At 46.1% G+C, this 17421-nt stretch overlaps 2 protein-coding genes across 14 annotated transcripts in view; one reads left to right on the top strand and one right to left on the bottom strand.

Moving 5' to 3' along the window:
- FAM219A (family with sequence similarity 219 member A) overlaps positions 1 to 5828 on the bottom strand; it is a 48765-nt gene extending 42937 nt beyond the window's left edge. For 4 of the 8 annotated variants that reach the window (XM_046664250.1, XM_046664249.1, XM_046664248.1 and 1 more), the window contains exons 1-2: positions 5430 to 5828; positions 4219 to 4371 (exon numbers count right to left, since the gene is read on the bottom strand). In XM_046664250.1, the coding sequence (XP_046520206.1) occupies positions 4219 to 4371; positions 5430 to 5489 (213 nt within the window). In that variant the 5' untranslated portion in view covers positions 5490 to 5828. The remainder of the gene's footprint in view (positions 1 to 4218; positions 4372 to 5429) is intronic. The other 4 variants (XM_046664254.1, XM_046664252.1, XM_046664253.1 and 1 more) reach the window with 2 other exon arrangements.
- A 240-nt stretch (positions 5829 to 6068) lies between these two features.
- Positions 6069 to 17421, top strand: part of DNAI1 (dynein axonemal intermediate chain 1) — a 56596-nt gene continuing 45243 nt past the window's right edge. For all 6 annotated transcript variants that reach the window (XR_006889106.1, XR_006889107.1, XM_046664706.1 and 3 more), the window contains exon 1: positions 6069 to 6287. Coding sequence is in view for 4 of the 6 variants with exons in the window: in XM_046664706.1 (XP_046520662.1) it covers positions 6258 to 6287 (30 nt within the window). In the remaining 2 variants the exon portion in view is untranslated. The remainder of the gene's footprint in view (positions 6288 to 17421) is intronic.

The raw sequence follows: 17421 nt of genomic DNA on the forward strand, positions 1-17421 counted from the left end.
ATGACAGTAAAAGTCCAGGCCAGAAAGTGCAACATAAAACACTCTCTCAGCCAACAAAGGATTTTATTTTTCCTTCATCAAAGTACTGTGGGAAAAAAACCAAACCAACAACAACCCACCGTGGCTCCTTACTGCTACAACCCACTTGTGTTCATCAAAGCAGGTTGCAGGGGAAAGTATTCACTGGCAGGCGAGCGCGTTTCTCAGTGTCCTTTTTGAGGCTGTGGGGTCAGTGTCACTGTGCTCTTTGGTTTTCCAGACTCCCGGGTCCCCAGTAACCCTAAGAATGCAGCTTCAATAGCACAGTAAAGGAAAACAGCAGCCCTCTCCCATATAAGCAGTCCCTGAAGCCAAGGGGCACACAGACCTCTGAATTTGCTGGGGTGGTGATGGTGCCTCTTGCCACCCAGATGTCCATGCCAGAAACCTGGGAGTCATCCTTGACTCCCTACCTCTTCACTCCACCTCCAAATAGCTAGCACATCCTGCCACTTCCTCTTGATTAGCATCTGTATCTACGCCCCTCCTCTCTTTCTGATTTAGTGTAGGCCTTCATCAGCTCTTGCCTGGATTATTATTGCACTCACCTCCATATTAGTTTTCCAATCTCCAATCTCACCTTCTCCAGTCTCTCATCCACCATTGGAGTGATAGTGTTAAACTCAAATTTGATCATGTTATTCCCTTAATTACAATGCTTCATTCATTCAAATGCATCCTTTTATTTCTTCCTCCATGCCTTTTGCCTGAAACTCTTGCCCTCGCCTCATCTTATCAGTCTGCCAAGCTTCTAGTCCTCTTCCAAGAGCCAGTTCACAGTGTCTCCTCTGTGAAGCCTTCCCTGACCACTTGCTGAGAGCCCTTCCTGTCTTCCTTCAGCCCTGCTGGACCCAGTTCTTACTTCTTGCAGTGCCATCACCCTGTAGTGCCTTAATCCGTCTTGACTGTGCATAGCCCTGGAGCAAGATTCTGTGTGATCCAGCCCAGCACAACATCCAGTGGAAAGCAGATTCTGAGTGTTTGTTGACTGAGGAGATGAGTAGTAATGGAGGAGCTGGAGGCCTGAACAAACCTGGTGATCTTCACTTTGCAATACTGGAAAAGAGAGGAGGCTGAGCTTCCTTCAGGAACCTGAGAAATACTACTAGGTCATGAGCTACATGGACCCACCAGGAGAATCCACCCTTAAACTGAAAAGTCATCAGACTACAAGGAGGCAACTTACGGCTCCCAGATCACAGAATACATACAGGTCAATTTTCCATAGTGGCTTTTTGCTATTTTTACAATGTTCTCTTTGCTACTTTCAGGAGATGCTGTGTCCCACTCACTGGATTAATGTCCTGACCATTCCCATCCCTGAGTGTCAGGAGGCAGAAGGAATCTGAAACTCTTTCCAAGCTCACATGGTCAAAGGGTCAGAATGTCAGCATTCCTCATCTTCTCCCAAGGGAGGTGTCGCTCCTTGTCAGGAACACCCGCCACTGCTCTCCACTCTTTCCTGATATGTATCTAAAATCTTCCGTACTTGTTTGAGCCCATCCTTCTCCTGGCTACCCATTGGAGGGGGCTCACCTATCGCTACCCTTAAAGTTCCTAGAACTGAGCATACGTTCATGAACTAAACAAATGAGTTAACAGATAACCTGGGTTTCAGGGAGGCCAGACTAGCATTTCTCTCAAGCTTACAGAGACCCCATCTGGTGCCGTATGTCATCCATTTTTTTGTCTCTTTGGCCTCTGATAACACAAGAGGCAAGGTGTTGCCTGACACAATTAAGTACTTAAAAGCTCCATTTGTTTTTTTGCAACAAATCTCTTCATCTCCAATTGCAGTCGAAGAGAAGACGTAGACTGTGAGGGCTGCACCAACCAGCCCAGCAGACAGACAATAGGGCCAGAGAGCCTCTCCCTGCTGCCCACACACAGCAGCACAAATTCAACAATTGCTCAACAGAGAGCTCTGACAGCTGGGAGTTTCCCTAGGTCAGAGAGATGTATGGCTTGCACATAGAACTGACAGACAAGGTGTGCCTATCTCTGGCAGGTTCTTTGGGAAAATCTGTGCTCAGAAACACTCAGGATTATCTAGATCGCCACAGCAGGAGTCGAGCCCAGGGACTAGGTCTCCAAGAGGAGCTCTCATTCCTTTCCTAAGGAGACAGGAAGAGACCCTGGGGAGCTCTCAGGGATAGGCCGGGGCCTGGTTCAGCTGCTGAGATGCAGCCAGGCCAATTAAATAACTGGTATGATGAGGAAAGGAGGGAGGCCTCTTCCTTCAGGCAAATGCCCACCCCAGACAGGAGGCTCCATGCAGCTGTGCCAACAGCAGCAGCAACGACAGGGCAGGGATTTCTTCCTCTTCCTCCCACTAGCTGAGAACTATGCTTAAATTAGCACCTTGGAAACACCCAGATCTGCTGGCTGCGCCTTCTCTCCCAGCTCCTGCTACTCCCCTAGGCCTTCTTTTCAAGCCTGAGTTTCTCTTTCAAGTAAAAAAAGGAAAAAAAAAGACGCTTTCCCCCTACAGCTCATCTTTCCAAGTAAGAAATGGCCTCTAGATTCTTCCTATCACTATGGATGGGGGACACTTATTTGATGATGGAGCCATGTGACAGCCTCTATCAGTACAGCTTGCTCCAAAAAGGAGCAATGATGCTGACACCAGCATTGTCTTGTTTCCCTTAGGGCTTAAGGAGACAGCCTTCACTCTGCCCTCAGAGGGGCTCACACTGACAGAGTCAGCAAGAACAATAAACTGCTGCTGAACTGTGAGCTCCAGAAGGGCAGGGCTACGACCTGTGTCTGTGTTGCTAACCACCGTGTCCCCAACACCTAGTACAGCATCTGGAACAGAGCAGATGCTCGATAAACATTTGGTGAATAAATTTGCTGAATCAATGATATCAGGTCTTTATAGTACTCTTTGGAAGAGAGAGTGAGGAGCTATTATTCAAGGAGATAGTTTGCCTTCATTTCATAAGTGGGAAAACTGAGTCCAGAGAAAAGGAGAGACTCCTAGAAGTCTCAATAAATAATGGCAAAAAATGAAACAGGTCACAGTTGAGTCAAAGCTTGGGGCTCTAGTTTTTATGGTCTACCTGAATGCTCCTAAAAAACCCCTTTGCCCTTCTCTTCTCTGGTATGCCATCTTGCTTCCTGATGCCCTGAAATGAAGGCTGTTGGGGAAACTCCGCACAAGATTCTGCTGGTTTCAATAGTACACAGAGCATTTAAGGAGTTCTGGGGATCCCCTAGACTTCAACCTAGGAACAGGGGTCAAGAGGCAGAGATCTGAAGGGCAATGTCTTTGACCCCCAAATGGGGGATGACTGCATTGCTACTTCTTGAAGGCTCTCATTTAACCTCAACGAAGTATCCTTTTGCAGAGAAGGGTTCCTTTAGCCTTCACGGAAAGGGTCTGTAGGCAGCCACAACTTTTCTAAGTGCCTCCTTGCCATCAGCACTTCTACTTCAGAGCCACAAAGACCAGAAGCAGCTCAGGAGTCTTCTGGGGCCACTGCTCACTCAAACCATCCTCGAGTACTTCAGGCAATAACAGAGGCACCAAGGACACCTGAGAGAGCCTGGTGACCCCATTCCTTCCCCCTTTTCCCTTGACACCTAGTGCCTCCCTTCCTAGGAACCCCAGACAGGAGGCAAGAACCAAATCACCGCTTTCTTCTCCCGACTCACTAGGACCTCCTTCTCCTTTATCCACACTCCCTTTTGGTTCTTAATTAGATGCTTAGAACTGAGAGAGTAATCTAGTTGGACAAGCCAGACTGCCTGGAAAGATAATCTAGAAAGGAAAGTTCTTTTAACCCAGTCCAAAGTTCTTCCCCAGGTTTACGGGACAGACTTCTCACTAGGATTTTCTGGCTCCCCAAAAATCCAATGATGGCATCAGACTAGGAAAAAAGTCCAGCGGCATATCTCTCCATGGCTTAATATTGTACACTTCTGTGAAGCTTCTCTGTTTCGGCTTCTAGAACTAAGTTCCCCTCCAAAACTGGAGAAAAGCCACTTATCTCCTGCCAGGTGGCCTCTAATAATTCTCTCTACCCATCCCCCAAAAGGTGTGGCTTAGAGTTGTTCATGGGTCCCTGCCAAGGTCTGTCTTGGCTGCTGTAGTGGGCAGGTTGCTTGCTCAGGAAACCACAAAGCACATCTGTTAGCCAGGGGCCTGGGGGCCCCAGCATAGGACCTGTTCCTCACCTCCCCACCTAACATAGAGAGAGGAGGTTTAGGGAGCCCCAGCTCTTCAGGACTTGGAGAGTTCTGCTCAGCTCCAGCAGAGCTCAGAGAACAGGCCATCCACACCTTCAGGTTCCTGGCCCATCCCGCCTCCTTCCAGCTCTCCCTCAGGTTCTAAGGAGAAAGGAGAAGGAAAAGCGAACAGAACCGGGCACGCCTTCCCTTCCCCCTCTCCCCATACCAGCTGGCTAGGCCTCGGCGTCTCTCCCCCACTGCGGGGCAGACAGGCCAGTCAGGTAGCACCCCGGAGCGGTGGCCAGCGGGCATGATCTCCCCTAGGCCTGGCCTCGGTGCGCCAGCGTCGCCCTCCCTCTTCCATCTCCTCCGCGCTGGCAGCGATGACATCATTCCTCCCTGACTCCGGGACCGCGGACAGGCGGCAGGATCGGCGCCCAGCAAGGACTCCAAGCACGTAGGCCTAGGATGCTGGGGGCTCTTCCGAACCGGTGGGCACAGGCGACTCCAGCGCGGCCCCGCCCCCTCTTCCGGCGGTTCCCAGGCTCTCTCATCCGCGACCCCGATTCTCCATCTCGCCGCCGCGCTCTCCTCCCCAACTCCGGCTCGGGCACCCGCAGCCTAGACTGCCTGCGCTCTCCTCCGGGGAAGAACGGAATTCCACGGCCCTGTAGCGACCTCCTGCCCCCACCTGCCCAGCGTTCCCGTCCACATCCAGCGAACTAGCGGGCAGGCCCCTCCTCCTTTCCAAGCCTATTCCTGGTGCCTCTTAGCCTGACTGCTCCCTGGCCCCCTCCCCCGCCCTGAGCATCACAGGCCTCTAGGGCTAAATGCCTCCCCACCTCCCATCCCAGGCCCCTGGGCCTGCCGGCCGCGGTGCCCCACGACAATTCCCTTCCTTTCCCAGCTAGGGGCCTCCACTAGCGGTGTGCACCATTGTGCCCCGCTCGGTTCCATCGACGGCGCTCCCCGTAGCTCGCCTGGCCTGCCTCCGCTGACGGTGCCTTCCGCCCTAACAGGCCCCTTTGCCGTCACCCCGCGTATTCTCCCATGGTTTTCTTGTCCTGCAAATCCCCCTTCCCCGGCGATGCGTTTTCCTGGCTCTCTTTGCCCCATCCGAAGGCGCCCCTCCGCACAGTCTCCAAGGCCTGATTCCCTCCCTCCCCCTCAGGCAGCGCCCCCTCCCGGCCCTGGCCTGCCGCCGCCCGCCCCCTCACCAGCGGCTGCATCTCCGAGTGCGCGGTGGGCACCTGGAACCGGTCGATCTCCTCCATCATGGTGCCGGCGGGCGGGCGAGCGGGCCCGGGGCGGGCGCGGCCAGGGACGCCGACGGGACCGCGCGGGGCGGCGGCCCCAGGAGCCGGTGGGTGGTGCAGACTAGGCCGCCCCGGACGCGTCGGGCGGGCAGGCGGCCGAGCAGACGGCGGGGTGGGCGCGGGGCGGGAGGTGTGCTGGCGGCTGAGGCCGGCGTGGCTCCTTGGGCTTGCCCAGCGCTACCGCGGCTGTGGCCCGGCGGAGACGCAGGTCTTGCCTCGCCTCCTCCTCCGCCGCCGCCTCCTGTCAGCAGCTCAGCCACTGCGGTGACTCGGCAACTCCACTTCCGGGTCCGGGACACCGCCTGGATGCTGCATTATTCATGAGGAGGCGGTGCCTGGGCGCCCAGGCCCCGCCCACATGCAGGAGTTCCGAAGGCGCGCTGCCACGGGTCCTTTTATTCCTGAGGGGCGGGGCTTAGCGGCGTGGGCGGTCCCACGCGCCCAGCCCCGCCTCCCCCTCGAGCCGGGAGCGGGCCTAGAGGCGCCTGCGCCTTGGCTGCCGGTTGGTTGCTGGGTAACCGCGTCAGGGCGGAGCGGATGCCATCCTGCAAGGGCGCGGGGACCCACAAAGACGGCTGTCCCCAAAGAACCCCTGCGATTGGGAACTGAAGTGAAAGAGAATCCGGATTTCCTGTGCGTGATCCAGGGGACGGACAAACTTCTTGTCCTTAGACAAGGGAGCATTTTGTAGGCGCTCCAAGTGTTGAGGTGCTTCCCGCTTCTTCGAAGATGCCCCCGAAACAGCCGCTTCGTAGGCAGGTAACACATATCCTGATCTGCCCTTTCCCGATGATCTTTGACCTTCGGCGCCAGGGACCACTCATCATACCTCTCCCACTGATCCTTCAGCTTCCTTTCCCTGATGACCCCTAACCTTCTCTCTCCCTGTGAACCCTGGCCTAGTGTATTCCCACTGACCTCTGACCCTGTCCTACTCTTTCCCGCTGATCCTAGCCTCCTCTCCCACACTCTCCACACTCTTCTCCCTCACTCCACTCAGTCCACAGACCCATTCTGACCAGCCTATCCTCCTTAACCCCCCACGCCCACTCCCACCAATACCTTCTCATTGCCCTCCCCTTCTTGTTTCCAAGAAATTATGTGTAGGAGTTTGGTTTGGATTTTCTGTGCTGGGAAACTTGGGAGGAGAGAGAGGTCAGATAAAGACGAAGGTGAGAGAGACCTCCTTCCCATTCCTGACCCCCCTTCACACACTGCACACCCCAAACACTGGCTCCCAAGTATTCCTGGAGCCTCGTCTGTCTCTCTTCCCTGTGAGCCCCTGGTCCACTTCTGTGACTCATTCAGCCATGCGAACACTGTGCTCTTGTTGCCCCTTGGCCAGATGTCATCCTTCTCACAGGAAACCCCTGACCCACCCAGCACAGTTCTGCTCTCCTGCCTGGAAGGTGAGGTGAGGCCCAGCTTCTCAAGGAGCCCTCTGTGGTGAAGCCACTCAGTCCTTCAAGAATCACTTTTTCCAAACCTTTTATGAATTATCACTCTGGGACTAATATATGCAGTTTCTGGCTCTGTGAGGCAGGACTTATATTTAGTGACCCTAGATTTCCCTCACTCAGGCCTAGGTATTTGGAGATGTGGAGCGCAAATCAGCGTCCCTGCTGTTTGACTGTACGTACTTTGGTCTGGCCTCCTCCAGGTTAGCCTTTGCTCCTTTCCTTCTCTCGCCTGGCCTTCCTTAGCGGGTGGACCCATCTTTCTTAGATCTCTGCAACCATGGGGAGGCTGCTATTCCCGCATGGCCATGCCCTAGCTTTATGTCCGGGTTGAACTGTATTTTGAAGCTCAGGCACTGTGCTTGGGGCTACTGATTCTTAACTTACATGCAGTTTATTTTAACTTCAGCATTACTGAGGTCTGGTTAACATACAACGAAAGGGACCATTTTAGTTGTACATGTTGACAAATTTTGACAAACTTATACACTTGTGAACCACCACCACAATCAAGGTATGGGACACTCACCCCTAAAAGTTCCCTTGTGCCTCATCCCAGTCAGTTCTCCCCAACCCCCCAGCCCCTGGTAACCACTGATCTGCTTTCTGTCACTACAAACTGGTTTTGTCTTTTCTAGCACTTGCAGTTTGAACAAGATTGGGGATCTGTTTCTCCAGCCCACTGGGGAGACATCAGGGGCTAATTACACTGAGAGCAGAGAGAGGTGACAGCACACGAGAAGCAGAGAAACCTGGGTCAACTGGCCCTGTACCCATCAGCACTGCTCCCTGGAGGGAAGGCTTGTTTTAGTACAGTGTAAATATTGGTGTTGGGTGTGAGAAAAGGCTGGGTTGTGCTAGGTTGTATTCATCTCTCTTTTGTCTCAGTGAAGCCCAACCTAGGTCAGTGGTAAGCTGGGTGTGGGAGAACCTAGAGAGGTTTGAGAAGTTATCCCTGTCCTCAGGTAACTCAGTCCCCTGGGGGAGACGGAACACAGACATACACAGATAAGGGAGGATGAGGTTCCTGAGGCTGAGAGAGAGAGAGACATGCAGGTTCGTGCAGCAGAAAAGCTTCAGGGTTGAGGCAGCTATGACTTGGATGACTTCAGTGGAGAGGGAAGGTCAGGGTTGGGTTTGTTAGGGGCCAGAGAAGAGTTTATCCTTTTTTTTTTCAGTGAGGAAGATTGGCCCTGAGCTAACATCTGTACCGATCTTCCTCTATTTTATATGTGGGATGCTGCCACAGCATGACTTAATGAGTGGTGTGTAGGTCTGTGCCCAAGATCCAGACCTGCGAACCCTGGGCCATGGAAGTGGAGCGTGTGAACTTAACCACTATACCACCCAGCCAGCCCCAGACAGAGAAGAGTTTAAACTCCATTGTTCATGTCACTCCACTCATCAGACCTTTCAGTGGCTCCCTCTTGCTCTCGGGCTATAGTCCCAGAAGTCCAGGTTGCTTTGTATCGCCTACAAGGCCTTGCACAGTCTAGTCTTTGCTACCTACCCTACTTCAGATCTCACCATTGCTCTGTGAATATTCCACAGTCCCAGCACGCTCAACTGCCCTCACTTCCTGGAAAGTGACATCCACACTTTTTCTCCTCTAGGCCTTTGGAATTGCTGTTTCCTTTGCCTGCCTGGTACAGTCTTTTCTATCTGCTGCCACCTGCTCCATGCCACCCTGCCCCAAATTTCTCCTTCATCTCCTGTCCCCACATCAGGTCTCAGCTTGGCTGTCATATTCTCCTACAAAAGAGTAAGTCCCCTTTCTGGAGACAGGATAGGATGATATCCCCACTAGACTATAAACTCTGGGGTGGCAAGGATCATGTCTGTCTCATCCATTGTTGATTACCCTGGACCTAGCACAATGCCTGGAATATATTAACTTCTGAGAAAATAAGTTGTATATGAATTCTGAATGCCTCGAGTTGTTCTTTGGAAATTCTGATCTGAGCATGTTTGAAGGGTAGGAAGGGGTGAGCCTGGGATGGGGAGACTAGTGGGGAGGGGTAACAGGGAAATGTCACTGTAGAAGCATGTTTTCCAGGTTCGTGTCTGTATCTGCTTTGGCAGTAGGGCTCTGAGTGGTTCAAATGTGAACCAAGTGTGCCCACACCTTAGGAGCTGGGTGTTGGAAATTAAGGAGTCGAAAATTCTGATGATGTAAATAGTCATTCTCATTCAACAATTATTTATTGAGGGCCTACCATGGGCCAGGTAGTGTTCTAGGTATTGGTGGTATGGCAACAAAGAAAACAACAACCCATGCTCTTGTGGAGCTTATCTTTTAGTTGGAGGTAAATTGTCAATAAACAAATAAGTAAAATATATAGATTATCAGACAGCGAGAGGTGTCAAGGAGAAAAATAAAACAGAGGAATGGATTAGGGTGTTCAGGAAACCAGAAGATTATGATTTAAATAGGATGGTCAGGGAAGGCCTCACATTTGTCGCATTTGCCAAAGACCTGAAGGAAATGAAAGCGCTAACTATGATATCTAAGGGGAAAGCATTCCAGACAGAGGGCATAGCAAGTGTAAGGTCCCTGACATGGGAGCTTGCTGCTACACATGTTCTGGTTCAGCAAGGAAGGGATGGGGAAAGTGATGGGAAATAAGGTCAGAGAGGTGTATCGCCTTACCGCACAGGGTTAATCAAATAACCCACGGCATATTAAACTGATCATGATGGAGCGCCATGAATCATAATTTGTAATTAAAATGCATGAATGTCGGGCACCATAAACCATGACCAGCTCAAAACATCCCTGGTAATGCCCCAATAACAAACCGTCCTTCCTGAAAATTGCGAGAATTCCAACTGGCTGCCTGTGTATATATGCAGGAGGAGCTTTGCAACACTGCCAAACATTGCCTGGCAGCCAGACTTCTTAGTAGAGAACTGAATTAGAGTCTTCTGTGAACTCCAGTTAAAAGCTAATTTTAGTTTATGACTAACAAATTTTAGTATTCCTTTATAACTCAGTTGGTTACTATAAAAAAAAAAAAATCAAAGTCTGGAATTTTGCATCCGTTGCCTGTAAGAGCCAAAGAAAAGACTTGTGTTTTCAGATCATTCTGTGGTCTGTTCAGAGGTCCCTCTGGGACAATACTTTTAGAAATATTGATCTTGAGGTAGGGTGACTAGGGTAGGGGCTAGTGGGGAAGACTGGGTGCACAGCCAGAAGAGAGTCTTAGATAATTCAGAGATTTTGAGCCTGGTGACTGGACCTGGGATCCACAGAAGGAAGGACAGGAGGAGGGGAGCAGAATCGAAAGGAAGTTGGTGTGTTTCTCTGTGTCCAAAGTAAGATATCCTCACTCTTGTGACCCTTCTCCTCAGTGTCATCCTTCCACCTCTTATCTTCCTTAAGCCCTAGATATGACCCTTTGCTTCCTAAATCTCTCTCGAATCAAACCACTGCCACCTCCCTAGCCCAGCTGACAGTCATCTCCCACCCAGAGTGCTGTAAAAGCTTTGTAACTGTTTCTTCCCTCATCTACTCATGCCCCTTCCTATACACTCTCTACACTGCATCAAGGGATCTTTTCAAACTGTCAATCTGGTTTTGTCATCCTTCACTCAGAACCTTTCAGTGACTTCCCATTGCTCTTAGGATAGGATCTAAACTTTTAGATAACTCTTCAAGGCCTCTATGAGCTGATGCCCGCTTGGGTCTCTAAGCCTTAACTTGTACCACTCTTCCCTTTCAGAATTTGGAACTGCTGTGTTTCAGTTCTATATACTGTCCCCTCTTTCTGGAACACTCTTCACAGCCTCCCTCACAGATGTACTCACTTCTAAGATTTCAGCTCAAACATCAATCCCCACAACTCCCCCCAGCATCCCCTGCCCTGGTAACGAAGATAGGGTTAAGTTTCCTCTATTATATGGTCTCATTGCTCCTGATCCTTTCTTCCATAGCATACATCACAGTGTGTAATTATTCACTTGTTTGTGTAATCATTTGATTACTGTATGTCTCTCCCATTAGGCTGTGAGCTCCTTGAGACCAGGGCCTTTGGATGTTTTTGCTCACATCTTTATTCTCAGCCCCTATCACAGTGGCCATCACGTCAGAAGCTCTCAAGGAATGATTATTGAATGAATGATGAAATGTGGCTGGGGAAGTAGCAGTGAGTGCTATGGAAGCATGTGTAAGGAGATCCTAACATGGATTCTAGGGGAATCAGGGAAGACTTCTAGAAGGACCACCATGATTTAAGGTTTGAACAGAGGAAGAAGAGTCTAAAATGTAGGATAAGAAGGAATGACCAGACGGGTTAGAAGACAGCAAGGAAGAATAATGTCCCAGAAGCCAAAGGAAGAGTGGTTTATAGTGAGTTCACAGTGTTTATAAAGCATGTGATCAGCCATGGCACATACTGCTAAAGGGTCAATGAAGATAAGAACTAGACACAGCCATTAGATTTAATAGTTAGGAAGTCACTGGGGATCTTGGAAAGCAAAACTTCGGAGGTAAAAGCCAGACTGAACTGAGCTAAGAAGGCAGTAAGACCATATAGACAAAGATTTTTTAGGAGATGAAAGGAAGACTTGAATATGCTAAATGCTGAGAGGAGGGACCCTGGCACAGACAGGGAGAAGTTGAAGATGAAGGAGACGGATGAAACAATGATGAGCGCCAAGTCTCTGAGGAGGTGGGAGTAGATCTGCTGTGGACAGGAGGTGGAACACTTTGTAACGGAGAGGAGAAAGGAGGAAAGGATGGATGCAGATGATGATAGTTTAGACGTTTAGTGGCAGGAAGTTGAGAGCATTTTCTCTTCTCTTGTCCTAGCAGTGTTACGGAATTCCTTCTGGAAGTGATAACTAGAAAACAAATTTTGCCAATGGCTGTCCCATTTTGTTATGATTACAGTCATGCTATTTTCAGAGTTATGGTCTGAGGTTTGTCATGCACAATTATCAGATTATGAAACAGCTGTGAGCATTTGAGGCCAGAACTTGGTCTCCTCCCCTGTTTACTGTGGAGCCCAGCACATTGTTAGTACTCAGGACATGCCAGGTACTCAAATAATAATGGCAGAGGGCTCTTGTGCTTATCCCTGGGCTTTGCAGCCTGCAAGCTGGTGCTGTAAAGTAATTTTGATTCTCTGGCTCCAGCTGTGAGCAAGCCACATGAAACTGTTTTCTGCCAGTTAGGAATTTGTATGGACTGTCCAATCTTCCCAATCACTGAGACAGAGTTGTATGGAGGAAGCAAGCAAAGGAGATAGCTGTTGCTCAAACTATGGTCTCACTGCCTTGTGTCTCACAACACTTTGTCCTACTCCTGGGGTCACTGGATTCTGGTTTGTGTGGTGGGTTGATGTCCTCCCTTTGTCTTACCTCCTAGATTTGTGAACCCTTGGGCTGGGACCAACTCAACCTTGGTTCTTCTTTAGCTGTCATCCTAGGATCTGGTACATAGTACATGCTTAATATATACTGGATGAATGAATAATGATTGAGTGAATTAGTTGATGAGTAAATAAGTGAATGATGGAAAGATACGTACTGCAATACTCTAAGAAAGAACACTAAGTTTTTCTTTCTGGGCCTGCAGAAGAAGCAGTTCATGCCTCCTTTGTCCTAGCCAAAGCCATCTAATTCAGTTATTTATGTAGGGACCCTACTCCTAATGTTAAGCGTATTTCTCAACTTTTATTTTTACCTCATATTCATCTTCTCATTGACTTATTTTTTCCATGTGTTGTATAGTCAGCCTCAAATCCTGCTTTGGGACAAATTGGAATAAAAAGGGATACAAAAATCTGCTAATCCCTGGACGGACGCATGTTTCCAAGCCTCTGTATCTTTGTTAATGAGTTCGATCCCCCTGCCTGGAATGCCCAAGACTTTCCTACTTCTCCTGCCCTTTACGGGCCTGGCAAACTCTAAGGCACATATATTTCAGTTAAGCTGTTAAGTTACAAAGAGCAGAGGCTCACTCAAGTTACCTCAAGGACAGGAGAGTGGGTGAAGGGGGAAGGTGTATATGTGGGATTTTGTGGGTGGGTGTTTTAAATATATAGATAGCCTAGAATTGGAATTGGAAAACTATTGGTTCTGAAATAGATGCTAATACTATTGGTTCTGAAATAGGTGCTAATTACTTTCTCCATAGCTCTCATGCCCACTCTACTTCTCTTGGCAACTATGTTCCATTCCCTATTTTCATTTCCCAACCAGCTGACTTTTCTGTGATTTCTGTTCCCTCATAACTTTAGTGTGTTTCCAGATCATCATGGCCACTCTGGCTTCTCTCTGCTTCACAAGTATCTCCATCAATATCTCCACCCAACACCGGTTCTCTCTGTAGTCCCAGTTTAAACTCTTGGAGGAGGGATCTGATTGACCTTAGCTCATCTGCTCATGCCGGGCTGTATCAGGGAGAGAGAGGATCCTATGGCTCTCTAAGCAGCCAAAGCTGTGAGCAGGGCAGTTTCCCTTAGAAGGAGGCATGGTCTTTCCTTGGCTCCTACAATGCAAGGTACAACTTGTTTACTCCAGAGTAACTTCTACATCGTTTCTGATAAATCTTGTTCTCATACATTGTGCAGGAAGGGCCTCACATTTCTTCTAGCCCAATGCCTTTATTTAGGGCTGATATTTACATTAAGGTTCTGTTTTTCAAAAAAGCCTTTATTTTAGGGTTGGCATTTTTAAAAATAGCACATTTCTGAAAGGAATTTTAAAATGCAGCACACTTTACATATAATTTTTAAATACCTTGATATAGGGAACTTATATTCTGGCCACGATGGAGCAATTCATCCTGGAATTGCCATTACTGTGAATAACTATAGTCTTGGACAAAATGTATGAGGCAACTGTTTTAGGCATTCCCTCAGGACAGCGATTCCCGAGGGAAGGAAAACACCCAATGTGAGTCATGTGTTTATCCCTGCTCTCTGCCTGGGGACAATTTCTTGATCAAGGCTCAGGGAGATGGATCCAAAGGAGAGTATGATGATACTGGTGAGATAACCCAGATGTTGGAATTAGCAGAAAATGACTTTAAAGCAGCTGTTATAAATATTTTATAGACTGAAAGAAAACATTGAATTAATGGGTGGGGAATATAAGCAGAACAGTGGAAACAATAGAAAAATAAATATCAGAAATAAAAAATTTATTGGATAGGCCTAACAGCTGAATGTGAAGATGGGTCTATTGAAATTATCAAATCTGAAGAACAGAGAAAAACAAGATTAAAAAATAAAAAAGAGCCTTAGTGACTTGTGGGGATGTGTCATATATGTATTTGGAACGTATATGTGGTTGGAATCCCAGAAGGAAAGAGAGGAGGGGGAAAAATTTAAAGAAAGAATGGTCAAAATTTTCCTAAATTTGGTGGAAAACATATGATTATCAGAAGTTCAGTAATCCCAAAGCAAGATAAACGCAAAGAAGACCATATCTAGGTCCCTCATAGTCAAAATACTGAAAACTAAAGATAAAAATAAAATCTTGAAAGTTGTCAGAGAAAAATGACATTGTGTACAAGAGCATAATGATATGATTATGGCTGACTTATTGTAAACAATGGAGGTCAGAAGACAATGGAATGACATATTTAAAGCCCTTGAAAGAAAATTACCGTCAACCCAGAATTCTATGTCCAGCAAAAATATCCCTCAAACAGAAGGGTGAAATAAATACATTTGCAGATAAACTAAAGTTGGGAGTTGTCATCAGTCTTCACTACAAGAAGTACTAAAGGAAGTTCTTTAGCCTGAAGGAAAATGATACCTGATGGAAGCTCTGTACTATGGGAAGGACCAAAAAGTACTGGAAATGGCAAGTATGTGGCTAAAGATAAAAGACTAGCTTTTTCCCTTTCTATTAATTTCCTTAAAATACATATGAATGTTTAAAGCAAAAATAATACCATTGTAAGGTGGGGCTTATAATGTATATAGAAATAAAATATGTGTCAATGATAGAGCAAAGGATGAGGTGGTATAAATTGAATTAAGATGTAAGGTTATTACATTGTGAAGTATAAAGTGGTATGATATTTATTCTTAGTAGACTATAGTAAGTTTAGGATACATATTGTAAACCTTAGAGCAGCCACTAAATAGTAATACAAAAAGGCACAGCTAAAAAACTAAGAGAAAATAAGATGAAATACTAAAAAAAACTCAGTGAACACAAAAAAGGCAGAAGATGAACATAGGAACAAAAGCAGATAGAAAAAAATAGAAAATAAAGAGCAACATGGTGAAGACAACCATGCCAATACTTTCAATTAAAAGGCAGTTTATCAGGCTAGGGAGAAAAAAAAAGCTAGACCCAACTATATGTTGCCTATAAGAGACACAGTTTAATGTAAAGATATAGAAAGGTTGAAAATAAAAGAGTGGGAAAAGAGCACCATGGTGATGGCAAACGTAAGGAAGCTGTGTGACTATAGTATTATCAGAACTAAGTAGGCTTCAAGACAAGGAGTATTTCCAAATATAAATAGGGACATTTCATAATGATAAAGAGTCAATTCAAGATAAGACATAAAATCACACACGTGTATGCACCTGTTAATAGAAGTTCAAAGTGTGTGAATCAAAAACTGACAGACCTAAAAGGAGAAATAGAAAAATACACAATGATAGTTAAAGATTTTAACACTCTTTTCTTAGTGATTGAAAGATATAGAAGCTCTGTTAACCAACTTGACCTAATTAACATTTATAGAATGCTACACCCAAGAACTGTAGAATGAAAATTACACCCAAGAACTGCAGAATGTTCACAAAAATAGACCATATTCGGGACATAAAATAAGTCTCAATACATTTTAAAAGATTAAAATCTTACAGATTTTTTTTTTTTGAGGAAGATTAGCCCTGAGCTAACTACTGCCAATCCTCCTCTTTTCCTGAGGAAGACTGGCCCTGAGCTAACATCCATGCCCGTCTTCCTCTGCTTTATTTGTGGGACGCCTACCACAGCGTGGCTTGCCGAGCGGTGCCATGTCCACACCCGGGATCCAAACCGACGAACCCCAGGCCTCTGAGAAGCGGAACCTGTGAACTTAACCGCTGTGCCACTGGGCCAGCCCAACCTTACACATTTTAATTCAGTTCAAATTCAACATCCATCCAAGACAGAAAGATTTCAGCATTCCTGGAATAGTTTGACCAAAATGGAATTAAATTAAAAATAAATAGCAATATCTTTAAAATCCTCAAATATTTAGAAATTAAAGAACACACTTATAAATAATGCTCGTTAAAAAAAAGCACAAGGGAAATTAGAAAACATTTTCAATTGGATGGTAATGAAAATATAACATTACAAATTGTGAGGTCCTGCTAAAGCTGTGCTTAATGGAAATGAATAGCTTTAAATGCCTATTTTGGAAAAGAAGAAAAATTTAAAATCAATGTTCAAAGTTTCTACCTTAAGAAAATAGAAAAAAAAGAGCAAATTAAATCCAAAATAACAGAAGGAAGATTTATTTCATCAATTCCATTTATTTTATTGATTTATTGATTTATTTTATTGTCTCATAGAAACAATGAGAAAAACAATAGAGAAAATTAACAAAGCCACAAGTTGGTTCTTTGAGAAGATTAATAAAATTGGTAAAACCTAGCAGGGCCCATCGAGATTAAAAGAAAACACAATAGCCAATATCAGGAATGAAAAATGAGATCTTACTACAGATCCAACAGACATTAAAAAGGATTAAAAGGGAATATTATCAACAACTTTATGGCAATAAATTCAACAACCTAGATGGAATGGACAAAGTTCTTGAAAAACAGTTTACCTTAACTGACGTAAGAAGACATGGAAAATATGAAGACTTCATATCTATTTAAAGAAACTGAATTCATAATTTAAAACCTTCCCACAAAGAAACTCTAGGCACAAATGGTTTCACTGATGAATTGTATCAAATATGCAAGAATAAATAACACAAATTTTACACAAAGTCTTTCAGAAAATAGAGGAGAAGGGAAGAAGTCTCAATTCATTTGATGATCCTGGCATAACTCTGATATCAAAACCAAAGGTATTACAAGAAAAGAAAATGACAGGCCAATACCCCTCATGAACATAAATGCAAAAAAAATCCAACAAAATATTAGCAAATCTATTCCAGCAACATATAAAGAGAATAGTATATCAGACTAAGTGGGCTTTATCCCAATAACACAAAGTTAGCTCAATGTTAAAAAAATCAATCAAGGATTTCTTTGTATTAACAGAAAAAAAGGGAAAAATCATATAATGACATCTCAATAGATTCAGGAAAAAAAATTCAACATCAATCCATGAAAAGATTATTATAAGAGTCAAATGAGATGACGTACTCGAAAGTGTTTAGTAAACTGAAAGGTGCTATATAAGTGGAAGGGATTTTTATCGTCATCCCTCTGCTGTGACACCCTGAGATTTATAGGCTCCTT

Source organism: Equus quagga, chromosome 6 (genome assembly GCF_021613505.1).
Source record: "Equus quagga isolate Etosha38 chromosome 6, UCLA_HA_Equagga_1.0, whole genome shotgun sequence".
In the NCBI taxonomy this organism is placed as follows: domain Eukaryota; kingdom Metazoa; phylum Chordata; class Mammalia; order Perissodactyla; family Equidae; genus Equus; species Equus quagga.